This window comes from Vipera berus (assembly GCF_964194415.1).
Source record: "Vipera berus genome assembly, chromosome: 10".
Lineage (NCBI taxonomy): Eukaryota > Metazoa > Chordata > Lepidosauria > Squamata > Viperidae > Vipera > Vipera berus.
Window position 1 is genome coordinate 10,546,924 of NC_138213.1, and position 15,308 is coordinate 10,562,231.

Here is a 15,308-nt window from a genome sequence, read left to right on the forward strand (position 1 = left end):
CAGAAGCCGCGCTCTCGGTCGCCCTCTCTGGCGGCGCGGGGAAGCGCAGGAGGCCCAGCGGCGAAAGCGGCGTCATGGCGTCGGGGCGAGCGGCGGGCCGGCTCAGCCTGAAGGAGCAGCGCTACGACCGGCAGCTCAGGCGAGCAGAAGCCGGCGGGGTCTGGCTGCCAGCCGTGGGGGAGGAAGGCTCTCTTGGCCGCGGGTCGTGGGGCGGAGGAGGAGGGCCGAGGGTCAGCCTCTCCATTGGGGCGCCCGGGCTTTGCAGCCTGCGCGGCTGTTTTCGGCCCCGCTTCTCTCGCGCAAATCCCTTCGCCTCCTCCTCCTCCTCTTCTTCACCCTTTCTTCCTCCTCCTCCTCCCCTCCTCCTCTTCTTCTTCCTCTTTTTCTTCCCCCCTTCTTCCTCCACCATCTCCTCCTCCTTCCCCCCTCCTCTTCCACCTCCTCCCCCTCTTCCTCCTCCTCTTCTTCCTCCTCTTCTTCCTCTTTTTCTTCCCCCCTTCTTCCTCCACCATCTCCTCCTCCTTCCCCCTCCTCTTCCACCTCCTCCCCCTCTTCCTCCTCCTCTTCTTCCTCTTTTTCTTCCCCCCTTCTTCCTCTTCCTCCACCATCTCCTCCTCCTTCCCCCTCCTCTTCCACCTCTTCCCCCTCTTCTTCCTCTTTTTCTTCCCCCCTTCTTCCTCTTCCTCCACCACCTCCTCCTCCTTCCCCCTCCTTCCCCCCTCCTCTTCCACCTCCTCCCCCTCTTTTTCTTCCCCCCTTCTTCCTCTTCCTCCACCACCTCCTTCTCCTTCCTCCTCCTCCTCTTCTTCTTTCTCCTCTTTATTTTACCCCTTTCTTCCTCCCCCTCTTCCTCCCCCTCCTCTTCCTCTTGCTCCTCCTCTCCCCCTCCACCGGATGGAGGATGGCCATTCATTGGCCTGTTTCTTCTCTTGGTTTCTTATTTCCGGATTCCTTGTTTATTTATTTGTTTATCCTTGTGTGCATGTTTTATATTTTCATATCTAATTGTATGTGCATCTTCTATGCATGCATGTATATGCACATGTTACGTGTAGGTCTTATACGTATGTGCATGTCTGCAGGTGTCTAGGTGTGGTGCATAAAATATTCCTGTATAGGAATGTTACATATATGTAGAGTATTACACACACACACACACACACACAGTGTGTATCATAAATATATTTCCATTTCAAATATGTTTTATTTCATTTCACATACACTATTTATCTGTGTGTGTCTCCGTCTGTCCATCCATCCATCCATCTATAAATATAATATGTAAATAATGCAGTGTGTGTATAAACAAAACACATAATAAAATCCTCATTTCAGGAAATCTATGAGGCTGCAGCAATAAATACCTATTGTTTTTTATATTTGTTTTGTTTTTGGTTCATTTATTTTATGCTTCTGTTTTACTGTCTATATACTGTCTTTCGATACAACTTTTTTCTCTTATGTTTTAAACAGAAATGATTGTCCAATGAAGTAGCTTTATTAACCATATTTTAAAGCAACCATTGGTGATATGTCAGTTTCCTATAGCCTTCTCTCGTTGTTGGTCTTGAAAGTTATATTTCTTGATGTTGCAGGTTATGGGGTGATCATGGACAAGAGGCTTTAGAATCTGCTCACATTTGTGTGATAACTGCAACAGCCACTGGAACAGAAATCCTCAAAAACCTAGTTCTACCAGGTACAGGTGACATTTAAAAGTTGTAATGGGTCCCCAGTAAAGGTGTATTTTGATGTGATTACTGATTTGGTTTCTTTTAAGGTATTGGATCATTTACAATCATAGATGGGAATCCCGTCACTGGGGAAGACGTTGGAAACAGGTAATATGCTTTCTCCAAATATTTGTTAATATTTGTCTCATTGAATATTCCTCTTATGGTATAAGCTATAGAAAGATATAAAAGCATAGTTGTTTTTTCAATCAATAAAATACTTACAAACTTCAAGCTCCACTTTATTATATGAATAAAAACCATTAATGTTGACTTTTCCTAATTCTTTCACTACATTCAAATGAATACTTGTATAAAATCAACAGAATATTTGTTTCTATTGCTATTTTTGTTTTGAGATTACTGTAACCACTTATGCCAAGAATTTCATTTATTTTTAATTATATTTGTTCAATGGTATTTTTTTAGTCCTATTTGCAATGGCAGATGGGAGATTTTTTAACAATCCATGAACTACAGTTAGATTAAGTGCCATTTTTAATACTTCCACATTGTTTAACTGGAAAGAGCACTGATAGATTCTAGCGTTCTCTGTTTTATTTTTAGTGTTTTAAGATTGGTAAAAGCATAATTTCAGGCCAGTTTCAAACTTGGTGGGAATATGGAACAAAAATGTGTGAAATACTTTCTTGTGCTATAATTATAGTTTACTTTGATGTGTAACCCTTACTGCTTACCAATTTTGATCATTTCAGTATATACCTGTGTTGAACCTTTGTCAATATTCACATGCTATTGTTATTATTATTATTATTGTTCACCTCATTCCTTGAGACCATTTTTATAGCATGGCAAAATCAACTGAGATGTTTAGTTGTACATCTTTAAATAACAGAGATTTGTATAGACTAACCCTGAAATGGTCTGATTGGAATTAATTGGTTTTATTTATGTGAATCTACAAATCAGAAAGCATACTCAAATGTATTCATTTCAAGCAAGTCTTTAAAATGTTGCAAGATTTAAATGCGTTAGAGGCTTTCACATTGCTCATTGTTTTATTTTCAAAAATTGTGATTATAATAAAATTCAAAAGGAATAATTTCTTCTTTTTTTAGCTTCTTCCTGCAAAGAAGCAATATTGGTCAAGTAAGGAAATACTAATTTTATTTGTGTGAGTGATTATGTAATGCATAGGATCCAAATGATTTTTCTTTTCCCTTTCATAATAAGCATACACAGATCTTGTGTGATTAATAGGGCAATTATATACATATCTATAAAAAGGTGATCCCCTTGTGAGAAGTTATTCATAAGTAAACATATGTTGCAGCCTAAACTTATATACGTGTGCCCCACCTTTAATACAAATAAGTAGATTTCTTAGGTAGAACTGCATGTAATCCTTTACAAATGATTAGTTCTGATTAGTTAATTTACTTAGAAGATCTAGTCATGTGCACTTGCAAACAAGAGTGTTCTTCTGAACAAAACTTAAAACAATATTTTGTTCCCTGTTGTGTGATCCATTGCTGGACATTTTCTGGTATGCCCTAAATTACACATGTCTGTGTTTTTGAAAGGAATGTCTCAGGACTTTTCCTAACATTTTCCCATTAATATTTATTAAAGCATCTTTATTCATACCTCTCTGAATGTCGTAACCTGTCTAAAATTACATCTCTCCAAAAATCCTTAGTTTGAAATTTGTAACATGCAATACAGTTTTGTGTCCCATTTATTGAAAGGTGGGGGTGGGTTTTTAAAAAAATATTTATATTCTCACCTTTCAGGATAAAATTATAAATCTGTTTAAGGCAGTCACAGAAATATAACTCATCTGCTTATTATTTTTAAACAGAATCGAGCACAGTGTGCCACAGAACTGCTGCAAGAGTTGAATAATGATGTCTGTGGAAATTTTGTGGAAGAGGTTTGCATTAAACATTTTTACAATAATGACACATGTGCTAACATGTCACAAAAGTATGTCAACTATTACTACCATAATATAACATCAGATCTTGCTCTTGTGTAGGCTCAAAGCAAAATAGTATCTTTTTTCTTGCTTCAAGCAACAAATTCTTTTTAAGATGCATATCATTTCATATCCTAAGCAACATTAATTTATCCCTACAGTGGTTATTGATACAAATCCATCATATTAATTCTAATGTATTTAATAATAGCCAAGCTAGAATAGTCTCGATTAAGGACACTTTTGTCTGATCAATGTAGGTGAAGTATGCAAAGTGTCCAGGTTGATAGACAGAACTGAACTGAAAACATTTTGAGTTTAGATTATTGTGCCAATTAAAAATAGGCTTGTAGTTCATGAAGAACTGCACTGAGCTAGGAAATGAACTTTTAATTCTAGATCTTTCTATATTTATTGCTTTATGCTGCAATACAGATGAGTGTTTCTATGTTTTCTCAAGAACCCAGATAAACTTCTAGACAACGATCCTTCTTTTTTCTGTCGGTTTAATGTAGTGATTGCAACTCAACTCCCAGAAAGGTAAGCTGGAATGAAATTGATATTATTGTGTGTGTGTGTGTGTGTGTTTTACATTTGTTTTGCAAAAATGGAAATTATATATTTTTATTTTGAGCATATAATCTCCATAGCTGGTTATTTTTCTTTATCCTTTACTTGCTACATCTCTGCCTCAATTCAAACACGGTTTATTAATTAAGCCACAGTGTCTGAGTTCACCTGTTATACTAACTCAAAGAAATAATATTTGATTTAATGTGATGTGTGGTCTCATTGTCCATCCATGTCTTGTGATTCCTATGTACCATTGGCTTTAAAATTGTATGAGTGTGGCTGAGACCGGCTTCTTTTTGATCTTCATAATACGTGAAGGTCAAAAAATCAAAGTTGTTCTATCAAAAAAACCTGGGAATTTTGCATGTATTTGCTTGAACACAAGTACAGATATAACGTGCCTTTCAAAGAATTGTTATTTTATATGTAATATAAAATTATAAATTGTTTAAATAAATAAAAAAATACTAGAAGATGGCAAGCTAAATGGTCTCAGTTATAAGATATTGTTGCTTGTTCAAGATCTTGAAATATGAAGAGCTATCTATAGATGCTCTATATGTAGAATAAATATTTGCAGCTAGATTCTAGTGTGCATTTTCTGTCCATTGTTTACTGTTCATTTGCCTTATATCTTCTCTTTTTCAGTACGCTGCTTAGGCTAGCTGATGTCCTGTGGAATTACAACATCCCTCTCGTAATTTGTAGGACTTACGGACTAATAGGCTATATGAGAATTGTTATTAAAGAACATCCCGGTAAGATATGGTTTAAAAATATTCCATTGTTAAAGACTATCCAAATAAAATATTTAGTGATCAAAAATTACCCTGAATATAGGACCATTTATTAAAATGGTAAGTAGCAAAGTTTCTATGGTTTCCCCCCCCCTGTATTTTTAATCTCAGCTGGCTCCTTTTTAGAAACTACATCCATAATGAAAAGATGCCTACTGAAATAGGTTATTTTTTTTTATAAAGAATAGATTAGGTAATTCTTTAAATCACCCTCGTAACTCGTAAGACAGGAAATATAATCCATTCCAAATTATAATTTATCATTTGAAATCTGATTTGAAATACTCGTAGTATGCTGTTTTTCCTAAGGATTTTACATTGTATGTTATCACCTCTGGATGCAGTGTTAGTCAGGAAAGGTCACATCCTTTACGAATAATGAATAATCATTGAATTGTGTTTATCTAAAATATTTTAAGTCTATCCTTTCAAGCAAGAGCCCTTCAAGGGCAGCTGACGTAGCAACACCTCTTACAATAATGCGAGCAAAATTGTGGGGAATCCACAAACTTTAGCAATAATGTTGTTTTCAGCTGTGGCTTTAAAACTGAGACATTGCTTAATCTTTCAAATAGTTATAGAATCTCATCCCGATAACGCCTTGGATGATTTGAGACTGGACAATCCATTTCCAGAGCTGAGAGAACACATTCAGTCTTACGATTTAGAACATATGGAGAAAAAGGTTGGTACAGACTTGGCCATCTCATCGGCGTGTGTATACAAGCATTACAGATGCTTCTTGAATTTGTTCTAAATATACTATATATTTAGAGGGTATCTATGAAAAGCCTCAACCATCCAGGTCATGATTACCCGAAAGGTGCTTTTCCGAATGGCAACTGAACTTTATTGGTTTTTTTTTTCTCTTGAAAATGTTTCCCTTCTCATTCAAGAAGCTTCAGTTCAGAACCGAAGAAGCTTCTTGGATGAGAAATGGAACATTTTCAAGGAAAGAACCAAGAAAATCCAGTTGGCTTTTGGAAAAGCGCCCATGGAACATACAAAGGGCATTCTTTTCGAAGACAAAAATGGGGCTTGACTTAGGTCAGTGGATTCACCTGTAATATATCAAATCTGATTTTTGTTATGGTGACTGGCTCATTGAAATTCCAGGATGAAGTCTGTTTGTTCTAGGAAAAGGAACAAATCCAAGCATGCTTTTTGAACAAGCTCCATTACTGCAGACTTGCCTTCTCCACATGCTTTCAGCATAATTTCAAAGTGGGGCAGCCAGATACGGAACTTATATAATTCAAAGGTATCTAAAATGCTTTGAATTTCTTTAAAGCCCATGGCTCCATTTGGCTCCGTTGACATTTCCAACGTGGAATTCTGAATCTGGGTTTTCAAAATCAAACGGAAACTTTTAGAAGTGGGGAAACTGTTTACATTCTGTAGATCTATCACACAAAGTGAAAAGGGTTATTCCCCAACTATTTTGTAACAACTTTTATCGAAGGCAACTCTGTTTGTTTATCTGTTTTCGTTGCGTTGTGAATTGAGTTTGTACAGCAACACGACTTCCCAACAGCCCTGCTTTCCAACTTTAGAATTGCACTATTTTCGTTGGTTTCTTTATTTCGCTATACTTGCTTTAATTTTGCATTTGCAGGAACACAGCCATATCCCATGGATTGTGATTGTATCCCAGTATCTAGAAAAATGGTGTAATGAGGTATGTAGATACCTTGGAGGTAGTAGTCTTAACATACGTTATCCATGCTTTCTGCTGTAGATCCAGGGAGATAATGCCTTCCTCCAGAGAGGCTTATGTGCTTTTATATGCCGCAGTCTTGATCACAGGCTGCCTGCATGCTGCTGAAGTCACAGGGTTGAATCAGGCAACTATAGGTGAGATTGAATTATAGCTAGACCTCAAGCCAACCAAATGCCATTCAGAGGAATTTTTGGAAGCCTTAAGTTGGGCGTGTTGTGGCTAAGTGAAGCCTCAAAGACTTCAGTAAATGCTTCTTGTTCCGCATTCTCTTCTTCCCATCAAACTGGGGCACAGAAAACTACAGGATCTGCATGGCAGCACGGCAGAGAAAAGGAGGTGTGTATTCACCTCCAGTAATGCCGTTTCAGCTGTAGCCTATTCTCTGCACCATGTAAATATTCATCCATATGCTTAGGTTAGTGTGGGTGGATTGTGCCCATGTGTACATCATGTTTAAGTGTATTTATTTATTTATTTATTGGTACGCTATCCATCTCCCCATCAAGCGACTCTAGGCACCTTAGAGTATTATAAAAGAAGCAGAGACAAAGTTTAGATACATTAAAACATTGAGCCTTGAAATCCAAACATTAACAATAAATTTAAAAAAGGTAAGTGGGTTGGAGGTGGAATCTTATCTAATCTACCATCCATCTCCAGAATGGGACACCCCCATTTCAGCCCCAGGCCACTTGGCAGAGCCAAGGTTTTAGGCCCTTGCAGAAGGCCAGAGGTGGGGTTGGGGGCAGATCACATTTTTAGTGGCATGATGTTCCAAATAATGCCTATTTTTTAATGTAAGATCCTGTTGCTAAGCTTGTTATTAGGTTTTAGTGCTTTTTTTAAACTAGCCACAGGGTATATGAGAGAGAACATATCTGTTCATATCTATATATGTATGCAAATGGAAATTTAAAAAAAACCTGATGTACACTGAGTCATGTTTAGTGTAGAATGGGCCTTAAATTAGTCATAGCTTGTTCCACTGATAACAGATATGTATATAAAATTGATTAAAAGTTGGCTGTAACTCACTGGTGTGAGTCACTGGACTTAAATATGAACAAGTAACATTTTGATGTGCTTCAGTTTATATATTCTTGCTTTGAACCCATCTTCCAGCAGGTGCAGCTATTTCTAATTTGGTTAGCATTACATGCAAAATGGAAATTCTGACTTGTTTCCTAATAGAATAGAATTTTAAGACACGTTTGTTCTTGAGACAAAACAGAGCCAGATTCACGCATAGTTTGGTGTTGAACTAATTTTTATCTGCCTTAATGTATCGTTTAATAAAATTCAAACCTGTGGTATTTCTGTTTAGAATAATGGTCAGATACCTAAGAATTACAAAGAAAAGGAAGCCTTCCGTGAGATGATTAGGCAAGGTGAGTGTTTTTGGCAACCCCTGTCTCTCTATTGTAGTGTTATATGTTTCGGTGGCCTTTATTTAAAGACACATGTAAATATGCGTCCTTGGCATGCGATATTTATCAGAAGCTCACTAACTTATCTAAAAAAATCCTTACATATTAATATGAACTCAAAAGATAAAGGAAGTCTGTTTATCGCCTGTTTTCTAGTTAATAAAATCTTGTTCAGTCAGTTCTTCATTGCTTTCTAGGAATTTTAAAGAATGAGAAGGGAATCCTGGAAGATGAGGAAAACTTTGAAGAAGCCATTAAGAATGTAAACACCGCTGTAATTGCTACTAAGGTAAGGGAAGGTCTCCACCTTCTATCTATCGGAACTTTTAATTGCACAATGGCTGCATTCCTAATTGGGAAAATAACCAACATGAAAACAAAGATTTTCTTGAATTTGCCCCTTAGGTACCAAGTTGTATTGAAGACATTTTCAGTGATGATCATTGTCTCAATCTCTCACAGCAGGTAGTAAATACAAATCATTTGAATATTTTGACTCTCTGAATAAAAGAACTCGATCAGTCAATTTGAGTTTTGACTTGTTTGGTTCTTCTTTGTCCTTAGACTCCATCTTTTTGGATTCTGGCTCGGGCCGTAAAAGAATTTGTGAGCAAAGAAGGTCAAGGGAATTTACCTGTCAGAGGTACAATCCCAGATATGATTTCAGATTCGAGTAAATTTATCAGCTTGCAAAATATGTAAGTAATTTTTTCTACAGTGGTTTAGTTTCATATTTGTGTCAAGCTCTCCTTCGAAACCGATGTTTTCTGCAAAGATTTTCATTGTGACTTTATCAGCTCTGTATTTTTGGGTGGAATAAATACTGGTATAACGGTGCTCTCAAGCTGATGGCAAAGTTTTGCAACCTACTAGCTCTAAGTATATCGAAGACCGCTTTTAATTCATAGTAAAAATAATAACTCCTTATCACAGTGGAAAAAGATTTCGGCTTCTCTTCTTGTAGGTTTAAGGCATCCATCTAGGCGGAGGCAGTATATAGAAGTGATAATTTATAGTTGGCTGGTTCCAGATTTATATTCAGTAGATGCCAGGATGAGGACCATACCATAAGTTGCAGTTCAAAAGATTTATTGCTCAAGCAATAAATACATGAGGATCCAGTCAACTAAAGTTCAGTACTAAATTGGCGCCAGAAAAGAGTCAACAGAATTCAAGCAGGGTTGGACTTAAACCATTTCTGGCAACATAATGATTCTAAGCTGATGACATGCTTAATTCTGCCTCCTCTTCTGTTACAGTAGAGTTGCACTGCTACTGGAAAAAGAAGTCAGAGATATGGTGTTTTTAATTCCTCTACATACCTGCCATGACTCTTAAGAGATTTGGGGGTCCTTGTAAAACATCAACAGAAAACATACTGTTGATGGGACTAAAAATAATTTCCTCATTTCCTTTTTTTGTAACTCATTTGGGGAAAGGACCAGACTTATTTTATCCACTTCCAATCTCGTTCCAAGAATTCATACTTGAAAATAAATTATTGATAATTCTTACCATTTTGCACGCTCCTGAATAAATAACCCGTCATAAAGACAGTATAATTGGCTTTGCATTCATCTGTTACTACCAATTGAAGTGTGGATATTCAGGTAGATGAAGCCTATTGATTTTTGGGTTAGATCTGCTGAAGTTCATTTTTAGGAGGTTTTTTTTTAAGATACCGTGATAAAGCCAAGAAAGATGTCGATGCTGTGTCTAATTATGCTACAAAGCTGTTGCAGTCAGTTGGCAAGGTGAGTTAGTTGAAAATGCACTTTTCATCCTCTTTTAAGACATTGAAGTAAAGAGTGAAGAAAAATTTGTTTATGTATGTTTTTCAAATTTATAGAACCATCCACCTCACAAAACAAATGAGGGAGGGGAATAGGTGAGGCAACCTGAAATATTCCTTGTCATGATTGATTCCCAAAATGTGGAATTGTAGAAGATAGATAAAACGTTGTAATTGTGTATGTGCCTCCAGCTAAGGACAAATGGTTAAATCAAATTCTATAACAGGGATTTAGAAGACCGTTTTTAGGCATTCTAACTTTATTAAAACAGTTTTGCATTTTGCTCCACAGGCCCCAGAATCCATTTCTCAAAAAGAATTAAAATTGCTTTGTAAGTATTTCATTTTACTTACATCTAGTTAATAAGGCTACATTTAAGGAATAGTGTTAATAGCTTCCGCTTGGCTGCTCCTACTAATGGAATAGGCTAAACAATCATTGTTTAATAATGTATCCAAACTGAATTTCCTAGAATGCTCTTTTCCTAATTAACTTTGTTGGTGCAGGAAGAACATTGAAAAAGGACTTTGCTACTGTATAAATGTATGTTCTGTAACTAGAAGTCATAGTTGAGAGCTTTGTATTTGAAATCTTGTACTTCAAATTCCATGGCAAATTTTTAACTACTGTTTTGAAATACAATTGCAAGAATGACACAACTATCTCTTGGAGATTGTAGCAATTAAGTCTTTATATTTAAAATACTTATTCTCTCCTGTCCTCTTCCCATTTTCCCACTCTCCTTGACATTCTGTGTTTAGGCAGTAACTCAGCATTTCTTCGCGTATTACGATGTAGATCTCTTTCTGAAGAATATGGACTGAATACTTCAAACAAAGATGAGATCAGTAAGCAGATTTCCCATGATTTATTTGTGTCCTTTTGTGGTGTTTGATATAATCTGTGATATAGAAGTGACATAGCCACTTTCTTCACTTTTGCTGTAATGTAGATTTTAGTTGCAAGGAACATCCGAGATCTGATGTGAGATCTGAAACTCTGAGACCCCCAAAGAAACTTTGAATTTGAGTATGTTGTGAATAGAATGCTGTAGTGGTGAATCACACATGTAGCTTGTTTTTATTGTTTAATATAATACTTTTATTCAGTGCTTTTTTTTTGTTAAAAAAAAGGTGCCGGAACTCATGCACAGCTCCAGTTCTTCTGTTCAAAAAATGGTGCCGGAACGCCATTCTGTGCATTCTTTGACAAAAAAAGCACTGCTTTTATTGTATCCGTACAACATTTGAATCAGTCACTAGATAAATAAATTAATGGCATTTTATTTTATTTATTAACTAAGCTGGCTGATAGATGCTGGTAGAAATTATAGTTGAAGAAACAAAGAGCATAAAAACCATTACAGATTGTGATGGTGTTTTATTCCCATCAGTCCTGTCAAACATGGCGAATATCAAAAGAGGGTGGCAATGGCAACTCAAAGTATCTACTGTGTATTACAGGAATGTTGCTTCCTAATGCAGTTAGTTGGAACTGTTTTTGAAGTCACTGTTCATAAGATGACTTTGATGGTTTTGCCCTTTTCCCTTATCTGTTTGGCACAGCTGCCAGATCTTTTTATCAGGTTTTTTAAAAACACTATATTAAATCTAGTTTATTTATTTGCTTTCTCTGCAACACTTAAAAGCGCCTCGTGTATTTAATTCCCAAGAGGTTTGTCTTATGTATGTGATGGAGAAGCTCTTTAACATATACTTAAGTCTCTTGTCATGTAGGCTATACGTTCTTACCTATAAATCTGTAACGTGACAGAGAGCGGATGCAGAGAATAGATAGGAGGAGATATAATTATGATATGGAAACATTCTCATAGCAGATGGAGCAGGATCTATGTGACGTTGAGGGATAGGAAACATATTTAGTTAAGTTAATCTCAAGCCTTTAACAATTTTCTCTTGATCGTTAGCAATTTACATGTTGTTTTGTTACTTGAAGCTTCCCATATGGATAATCCAGATAGTGAAATGGTGCTGTATCTAATGTTACGAGCTGTGGACAGATTCTTTAAACACAATGGTAGATACCCTGGTAAGATTGTTTTCAATACATCATATACTTTCAGAGATAAACGTGAATACTTTCTGTAATACAGATTTAATAGCACTCTGTTCAAATTTATAAATGCATCACAGATTGAAGTTTTAATATTTACTGTATATATCATAATTGTGTATGTTTGACTAATGTACTTTAAAGGCTTAGTGAAAGACGTTACTTTTCTGCTTCGTATATTTTTCTGTGGGATAGAGTATTATTCTCTTCTCTAACAAAATTATATTTCATTTACTTGCAATCAAATGTTAGTTCTGTCTATAATAATCATTTCTTCTTTTCAGGGGTTTATAACTATCAAGTGGAGGATGACATTGGAAAACTGAAATCTTGCCTCAATAGTTTTCTTCAGGAATATGGATTGCCTGTAACAGTCAAGGATGATTATGTCCATGAATTGTAAGTGTTAAATTACAAAAAATACTTTCCAAGACCTTATGATGTATTATAATATGGCAACTGTTGTTATTTTCCTTTTGTAGTTGTCGATATGGAGCTGCCGAGCCACACACTATAGCAGCATTTCTAGGAGGTAAAAAGATTGCTATTTTCATGTGTCCATGTTGAACTACAAGCCAGTTTACATGCAAAAATATTTAGCATGCCTTACATTGATACTACTTTGTATTCTCATGTCCATTGTACTAATATCTTTATGTTGATTAAAGGGAGTAACTATTCATTATACTGATATAATTTGCTTTTCTCTCATAAAATGATTTAAAATTATTTCCAAAGTTTATACATGTACAGTAAGACTAGTTTGTACTCTGTAGTTAGTATATTTTGATATATGCACTGAGATATTAAACAAGTTAGTTCTATACTACAGCCAGCATTCTTTTGTGGCAAATTTTAGATGCATGTAAAACTCCCCAGATTAAATTGCCTTGTTTGAACCTGGAATCACAAACGGCTAGAAAATAGTGAAGACTCTACCATACATTTCTTAGGGAACAAAGCTTGGTAATTGAATTTTCCAATACCTATTACCCCACTTCTCTTGTTGATGATACGTTGTATAAGGGGTCTCAACTGACAAATTCAGATTATGTACAAGCTTATGCCAGGAAAGACTTTTGCTACGGTTTTTTAACTGAATCTGCCAGAGATTGAACATGGAAAAAGTGCAATTGGCCATTGAGCTGAGTCAGTTAGGTTTAGGTTTATTAAATTTATATGCCGCCCTTCTCCCTGAGGACTCAGGGCGGCTCACAACAATTATGAGAGTATTCATGCTTTATGCCTGTTGGTGATTTTAAAAAAAAGTAGAGCTAGAAAATATGCATTTGGATTTGAATCAGTTGGTGTGTAAATGTGTCAGTTTTGTTAGATATTTTTAATTTGTCATTCCTTGGCTGTTTTACAGGAGCTGCTGCTCAGGAAGTTGTGAAAATTGTTACCAGGCAATTTGTAATATTTAATAACACCTACATTTACAATGGGATGTCTCAGACCTCAGCAACATTCAAACTGTAAACTGGCCCACTACATTGTTGGAATCTGTACCTGCCTTTGATTTGCATTTGGTTCTGTTAAAAGTATTGCTGAAGAAAATGTATAATGCCAGTTCCTTTCTTTGTATTATTTTTGTCTTTCTAAATTCTTTCAAATTGTAATAAAGAATGTGTCTTGCATTGTAATAAAAGACACTGGAAGATGGAAATTATGGCTTCTTCAAAATGTGACCAGACTACATTGATTCTCCATATTTTACATATGTTTTTTGTGGGGAGAGGCAGTTGGAAGTAAACTTAGTTCTTCACAAAAAACATGGCTTACAGGACTCAGGAAAGTATTTTTAAACATTGTGCTAAATAGATAACTGTTCGAAGAAAATGTGCAGTAGTATTAAGTACAATGTGTTAGATCTTCATGAGATCTTCAGACAGTTGCAGCATTCTGATATACTCCATGAAAAGACGTTTATAAAGAGGATTGGGCATTCATTGAAGGTGAAGAAAAAGGCAGCAATTTTAAACTGATTTTTCCTTTCCATTGCTGACACCAGTATCTTTTTGCACATTGTGCTGGAGGTTTTCACAATGCTTAGAGCAGCTTTTGGGGATATTTGGCTACAGTGGAATAGAGCTGACAAAAACCACTGCTCAGATTTTCCTCTACGATACAGCTGTGGTTTAAATTCTAGATCCCACTCACTATAATACAGAGTGTTATTCTCAACATTATGAATGTGTCTTCAAACCATTAAGAAAACATAAAACATTTTGGAAAAGGATGATATTATATTATTCTGATTTACGTGCAATAAACATTTTTAATGGGCATGTAAGTTTTATTTATTTTTTTGAGAAAAGCTGTTTAAAAATGGCTAATCTTGAAAGAGAACATTTCCCTGCAAAATCATTGTTGATATCTCTTGATTCTGTCACTAGAACAGTGTTTTGGCCCAAATAGAAACACTCAATTTGAGACTGGCTTATATATAGGTATTTCACTAGGATTTTCACCCAGTTAGTAGCTGCACTCTAAGTTTGAAAACTGGGTTAAATAATCTTATTTTTGAAAGGACATTGTGGGTTATTGGTAAAAGAAAGTACGGTTTCAATTGTCATAAGTTGAGGACTACCAATACAGAAGACAAAGGTGCAGCCTCATCACACTCGGTATATAGTGGGAAGATGGCCACAGGGTAATATCCTGTGGGTGGGAAAAGGATCTGCCATCATTTGCTACCCTGCCAGGAAAAAAACCTGCACAACTTTTAAACAGGGAAACAAGAAAGCGACTTGCAAAAGCTGCACCAAAGTGGCTAATACTGGAAATAAAGATAGATGGCCTGCAGATTTCCCATCGCCCAAGGCCTTTTCAGCCCTGCCAGCCAAGCCCAGAGGCAAATTTAAAAGCTTCCATTTGCTTCCTGGGTTTGGCATCCTTCCAAGCCAGCTCTGAGTGGGCTCTGAGCTAAGAATGCTGGGAGTTGTAGTTCCAATTTACCTGGAGAACACCTGGTGTGTGTGTGTGGGGGACTGCTATTGAATGACATAGGAGGCAGATTGGCAGGAGAGGGTTGTTTGCGTATGTGAGAGGCAGAGATGCGTTTATTTTAAACAGATTTGGTACAAATGACCTTCAAAACAACCCACTGCATTGAAGACCTGTATAAAACAGCATTATTTGGAAGAAACGTGAACAAATTCTCTTTTGGAGTAGCTAGGGATGTCTTTTGGGGCCTTGTCTGCACTTATTTGTGATTATTTTGGAAAAGCACCCCATTTTGCATGAGAGAAGC

At 36.4% G+C, this 15,308-nt stretch overlaps 1 protein-coding gene across 2 annotated transcripts; it reads left to right on the forward strand.

Moving 5' to 3' along the window:
* The first annotated feature begins 44 nt into the window (after nt 1-44).
* Nucleotides 45-14,313, forward strand: NAE1 (NEDD8 activating enzyme E1 subunit 1). Of its 2 annotated transcripts, XM_081335959.1 has the most exons (20): nt 45-139; nt 1,596-1,699; nt 1,781-1,841; nt 2,813-2,843; nt 3,556-3,627; nt 4,133-4,212; nt 4,894-5,003; nt 5,618-5,727; nt 6,658-6,720; nt 8,087-8,150; nt 8,387-8,478; nt 8,595-8,654; nt 8,754-8,887; nt 9,868-9,943; nt 10,274-10,313; nt 10,744-10,830; nt 11,939-12,031; nt 12,340-12,454; nt 12,538-12,587; nt 13,425-14,313. In XM_081335959.1, exons 1-20 carry the CDS (start codon nt 75-77, stop codon nt 13,532-13,534), a joined length of 1,617 nt encoding a protein of 538 aa, XP_081192085.1. In that variant the 5' UTR covers nt 45-74; the 3' UTR covers nt 13,535-14,313. The 2 variants fall into 2 exon arrangements, 1 of the variants encoding a protein (XP_081192085.1); XR_014027511.1 differs by lacking the exons at nt 12,538-12,587; nt 13,425-14,313 and having other exon boundaries at nt 10,935-12,031; nt 12,340-12,392.
* The last annotated feature ends 995 nt before the right edge of the window (nt 14,314-15,308 follow it).

Bases quoted from the DNA above. Each gene is read 5' to 3' on its own strand.
- NAE1 (XM_081335959.1), top strand. From the start codon at position 75: ATGGCGTCGGGGCGAGCGGCGGGCCGGCTCAGCCTGAAGGAGCAGCGC. The intron at 3,628-4,132 runs GTTTGCATTAAA...TGTTTTCTCAAG, and splicing joins GTGGAAATTTTGTGGAAGAG to AACCCAGATAAACTTCTAGA. The intron at 12,588-13,424 runs GTAAAAAGATTG...GCTGTTTTACAG, and splicing joins TATAGCAGCATTTCTAGGAG to GAGCTGCTGCTCAGGAAGTT.